At 29.8% G+C, this 6,018-nt stretch overlaps 1 protein-coding gene across 1 annotated transcript; it reads left to right on the forward strand.

The window, feature by feature from the left end:
• The first annotated feature begins 3,533 nt into the window (after positions 1-3,533).
• Positions 3,534-4,690, forward strand: LOC114401377 (agamous-like MADS-box protein AGL62). Its single transcript, XM_028363886.1, has one exon. The coding sequence runs from the start codon at positions 3,585-3,587 to the stop codon at positions 4,389-4,391; it is 807 nt and encodes a 268-aa protein (XP_028219687.1). The 5' UTR covers positions 3,534-3,584; the 3' UTR covers positions 4,392-4,690.
• Positions 4,691-6,018: the final 1,328 nt, after the last annotated feature.

Consider the following 6,018-nt stretch of genomic DNA (forward strand, 5'->3'; position numbering starts at 1 on the left):
CATTTCGTTTTGAAGTTATCCGGATCACAGATGATGATTATCAAAAGGTACTAAAAAAACATGAAAGGATGAAATGTAAGAAATCCTTTGTTGCCCTTGAAAATATGCAGGAGGAATATATCAAATTTACTTAGGAGATTTTTTGTCAACATTATAGGCAAAAAGGAAGTATTGAATCTTGCCTTAAAGGGTTGCAAAAACTTTGGAGGGAGAGTGTACTGCTTAAGACTACAAGTTGAGCATTAACTTCGCTAGGAATATGTTTAGATTCTTTAATTTATAAAGATTTTTGGTACCAAAGTCAAGAGTGAATGAGTTAAGTAACTTGGGAACATGGTTACAAAAAAAATTTCATGCCCAAACAATTATCAAATGAAATAGAAAAAAAAAAATGTCCATGTGACTTATTCCTGTCTAGTGGCGAATGGGTGTTTTGACTTTTTTTTTTTTAAGACAAAGATGTATGTATATATTAATATAATTACTGTACAAGGTGTACAGGTAAGGAGGTACAAGTAAAAAAAAACTACCATATACCAAATCACCTCCTAAAGAGACCAAAGACAGTTATGTGGGTCTAAATCAATTGTAACTCAGATCTCAAAACTACCATATACAAGGTGTACAGGTAAGGGTGTTTTGACTTTTGAAAGGTACTTTAACTTTGACTATATACATGTCTACTAAACTCTTTAATTAACTGTTGTAAGGTATTTCATTTGTTTTAAAATTGTCTTGTTAATAATTTACTTACAAATTTTAGTTGGGTTTTCATAATGTAAATGAATGCACCCTTTAGACAAGAGTAATCGATCGTCTCATATTCAGTTTATATCATAACAAAAATAGGCTGAAAGAAACGTTAATTTGTACTCTTGTTAGGATCTCCTTATATGTAAAAATTTATAGAATTGAAGTAGAAAATAAAAAAATAAAATAAATTAAGTTTCTTTTATAAACTAAAATCACTTATGTACTTAACTTTTGCAAAAGTTGTTTCACCTAATTTCTTTACAAGTTGAGGTGGATGAGTTGATTTTTATTTATGATTTTTTTAATTTGTTTTACTTTTTTATTTTCTTATCCTATAAATAATTGTGAAGAAATTTATCTTAATTAACAAGACCTTAATTATTCAATTTTTTTTTGAAAGGCTAATATCATTTATTAATTTGTTCATTTTTGTTAGTAAAAGAGATTCAAATCCACCATTTCTTTCTCCTTTTTTCTTTAACCATTGAGCCAACCTTTTAACTGGAAGACATTATTCATATATTGTTACAATTTTTGTTTTATTATGCTTTCATCAAACAAAGCAGAATGTACAACAAGAAATTAAGTCTATATTAAAAAAACAAAAAACAAGAAGTCCAACAAGAAATTAAGAATAACATGATGAATAAAATATTAACTAATTATTTTGAAGATTCCACGTCAACTAATGATATGATCCAAATTATATTATATAGATGAAAAACAACCCTCAACTTACAAGTTAATTTTGTAGAGTTGAGTTAATTAGGTCTAATCCTAAAATCTAAGGTTGTAATAGAGTTTATCTTAGAATTTTTGTGGAGCCTATCAATTAGATCATTCACTATTGGGTCATTATTAATTTGGACCATAGATAGATGTCCAATATGATACTTTACATTTGAGATGTTCAATCCTTAACGTGAAAAGATGTGCCAGAGATCTTATATTGACTAATGATATGTGACAAAATTGTACATAAGAGACCATCCTAAGGATTGTTATTAGGCCTATATATCAATACATGTTATTAGACCGCCAATAGATTTTTAATTGTGCAAACTTCACACTTGAAATGTCTAATCCTTGATGTGAGTGAGGTGTTAATTAGAGATCTTATATCGACTAGTGACATGATCAAATTAATTACGATATATAAGTTGAAGGTATCCTTATCTTACAAGTTAATTTTATAAGATTAAATTAGATTCAAACTCAAAATATAAGACATTAATTATTTATTTGAGATTATACTTTAAAAATTAGGAATAGATTAAAGATGTTTTGAATAATGTGTGTTTAAAAGATAATACTAATTCATATAATTAATGAATATTTATCTGGCATTTTACATGAAGTTAAATAAACAATAATGTGCCTTATTTATTTTTATTTCACAATTAATATTTAATTAATTACTGCACATTCATTAATAAGTTACACTATTGATTAGTGATTATTTTAAGGTATTTACTTCAGAATATTAATTATTCATTCTTAAATATTGAGATAACTTTAATAAATAAACATTTTTATTATAATTTTTTGGTGCATTATTATTTAATTTTTGGACATATACCACATGTATATATCTTTTACAAAAAATAATTTTATTTGAGTTGGATAAAATCATTATGAACTATTATTTAATTTGATTTTACATCTATAAATGTTACTGATAAAAATTATAAAGCAATGAATAGGTTAAAAAATTCATCTACTTAAGCTGTTTTCATTTTAAAAATAAAAAATAACACAAATTAATAAGCATACATCTATTTTTTAAATTAAAAAACTTGTTCTCATGTGTTTTTAAGATTTTTTTTCTTTCGGAATAAGTAATATTTTCTTTTTATATCCACATAAATTTCTTTAAAAGTTATATTCTCTTTAATGATTCGATATTAATTAATCGTGTCCTTATTGATTTACTATATTGTGAATGCCTCTTTAACTCTATTCTTCTTTTATTTATTTTTTTCCAGAAAATGATAAAGTTTTTGTTTCGACCAATTTATCAATAAATACTTATTATAAAATTAAGAGGAGTAAAATGAGAGATATTTAATAAATTATTTTATACATAAATTAAGTTCAACTTATGCCAGAAAAACTTTATTTCATATTTTGACGTTCTCCACTTCTCCTTGTATAAATGTTTAGAGCAATTATTTTTGACAACTCTATTTACATTTATACCCATTAACACAACTTAATTACTATGAGTAAAAATAGAATTAAACAACTTCATGAATATTATACATCTACATATTCTTTGTGTAATTAATTAAAGATAATTGGTACAATTTTCTTAATTATACCAATCATCTATAGAGTTGTTTAACAACAATTTTTAATTTATTTGAAACACATTAGACAATTTCAATTTCATTAACACTCATTATTTTTCTTTATCTTTCTGTTTTAATAACATATTATACATCATTTATCATTTATTGTATCTATATTTTTCTCTTTTTCTATCTCTATATTTTAGATGTCAAATAGATTTTTGGTGTTGAAAAATGATTTTGCAAATTTTATGCATTGACAGAACAGGATTATTAATTACAGCTTGGAAGTATTGAGGTACATCTTGTCTGGCAGAATGCTGAACAAGATTAAGATAAAAGATTCCGTGTGCATTTTCTTACTACATTAATTTTTTGTCATAAACGTCATACAAGCAAAGACGGTTTCCTCGATCTCCGACCCCAGAAACCTGTGTTGTTTCAAGTGGCATTCACACTTTCACGCCTATAAATAGAGCCCTTCACACTCTACCACATACACACAACAAAGTTCTCATTTTTTCTCATTCCTTTCCGACCATGGCATCACCGGCATCCAACCCCCAAAGCGCCGAGACTAAGAAAAGCCGTGGCCGCCAAAGGGTTGACATTAAGAAAATGAGCAACGAGGCCAACCTCCAAGTCACGTTCTCTAAGCGCCGCAGCGGGCTTTTCAAGAAAGCCAGTGAGCTTTGCACTCTCTGCGGCGCTGAAGTGGCTCTGGTGGTGTTCTCGCCGGGGCAGAAGGTGTTCTCCTTCGGCCACCCCAGCGTGGATGGCGTGATTGAGCGCTATCTCACTGGGGTCGCACCGCCGGAGGCGGACAACATGAATTACATCGATGTGCACCGCATGGCCAAAGTGGTTGACCTTAACGCCCAGCTGACTCATATCAAAGATCAGCTCGAGGCGGAGAGGAAGCGCGCCAAGGAGCTGGGCGGCATTCAGAAGGAGGCCGAAACCCATCTGTGGTGGGCCCGGCCCGTGGCCGACATTACCGATATTAACAACCTGCTGAAGCTGAAAAAAGCTTTCCAGCAGCTGAAACAAGATGTGTCCGGTCTTGCTGGTATGGCTTTGTTCCAGTCTGTTGCAAATGGAAACCCGGGGCATCAGTTTTTTGCTGGGGCTTCTTCCTCAGCCGTTCCCAATGTTGTGCTTCAGTCACAACCACTGCCAGTGGCCCAGGTGTTCCCTCCTGCTGTTCCACAGATGATGTTTCCACCACCCATGTTTGAGAACTACATGGTGAACCCCAATGGGTTTGATGACATGGGAATGGGAGGAGGAGGATTTGGAGGAGCAGGACCTTCTAGTGCTGGTGGTGGTGGTGGTGGTTTCTTTTGATCCTGCCAGCTGGATTTTGATGCCCTTTTGTTTTTAATTAAGAGTTCATGTTGTTTTAATTTCTGTACTGTTCCGGGTTAGCTAGTTTCATATGTACGTGACAACATGCTTAATTAGCACTGATTAGCTAGGGTTCGGAATTCGGATATCCTTGTCTTGAACCATCATCAGCATTGTCATGTAATGCTAGCAGCTGGAATGTTTTCCCTTTCGTATCGTTTCTCTGTTATGTTGCTCGGACTGGAGTGATGTACTTTCATTTGAGTTGTTTAAATTGAATAAAGGGCATCTTTTTTATTTGTTTCTCTTGTTTGGTTTAATTGTTTTGATTTTGGTAAAATTAATGTTAAATTATTCAATATGATTGTTCAAATTGATTTTATATAGTTTCAATTTTTTATTTATTTGAACTTTGTTAAACGCATTCACCCCTGATAATTGGGAGGTGTAGGTGAATGAAATAGAGACAGAAAAAAGAAAAGAAAAAGAGAGAAATGTTATGGAGCAAAAGAAGAATAGATAAGACGAAAATGATTTAAAAGAAAGAAATTAAAGAGAAAACAGCTTTTAAGTATAACCATTCTTTCCATTATGTTTTACAAAAGTGCAAATTCATTCCTATGATCTCTCTTCAAAAGCATAACATTTTGAAGTTATAGAAATCTGCTTAGTGTGTGCTAAGTATGTTGACAAGCAGAAGCTACATCTGGTAGCTTTGTGCCGAGACTTAAAAAATCATATTAAATGAATTATCAGATACTTGAAATTGAAAATAATACCTATACATCTCTTTATTTTAAATATCTCACTAATATATCTCAATTCTCTTTACTTCTCTTTTCTATCATATTATAAACATATAATAATTATAATTTTTTTCTCTTTTTTCTATCTCACACTAGTTGTTTAATAGCATTGCGGGTGTCTATTTATTTATTTTTTCTCTCCAAAAAATAGATAAAATGAACTTGATGTGAAAGAAAGAGATTAAAGAGAAAACAATTATATAATATAATTAATTATTCTTTCTATTGTGTTTTACAAAGTGTAAAGTCATTTCTACCTCTCATCAAAAGTATAACATCTTGGAGTTATAGAAATCCACTGAATGTGTGTTTGCTTAAGAGTATATTGATACATAAAAGTAGAACTAAAAATGAGTTGAACTCGATTCGATAAAAAATTATTAAACTTGCAATTTAATTTAAGTTTGATATGAATTTTTATTTTTGATTCAAACTCAACTCGATTCAAATTTGTTAGTAATTGAACTTAGCTCGTTAACTCGGTTAGATTTAAAATTATAATTATTTTACATATATTACTAATTTATTCATTTATTTTGTACAATAAAATTAATATATAATTAAATAAAAATGGATTTTGCCAATTTAATAATATAAAATATCATATACACATGAATATATCAGAGTTGTACATAACTCTAATTCAACTTGTTTATTTGAAGAGCTCAACTTGAACTCATTTGGTTTATAAATCAAATATGAAATTATATTTCAATTGATTTGGTTATTTGTTAGCTTTACACAAAAGCTACAAATGGTAGCTTGTGTTGAGACTTAAAAAATCACATTAATCTTGTGAGATGAATATATACAAATATATA

The sequence above is a fragment of the Glycine soja genome, chromosome 20 (assembly GCF_004193775.1).
Source record: "Glycine soja cultivar W05 chromosome 20, ASM419377v2, whole genome shotgun sequence".
Classification (NCBI taxonomy): domain Eukaryota; kingdom Viridiplantae; phylum Streptophyta; class Magnoliopsida; order Fabales; family Fabaceae; genus Glycine; species Glycine soja.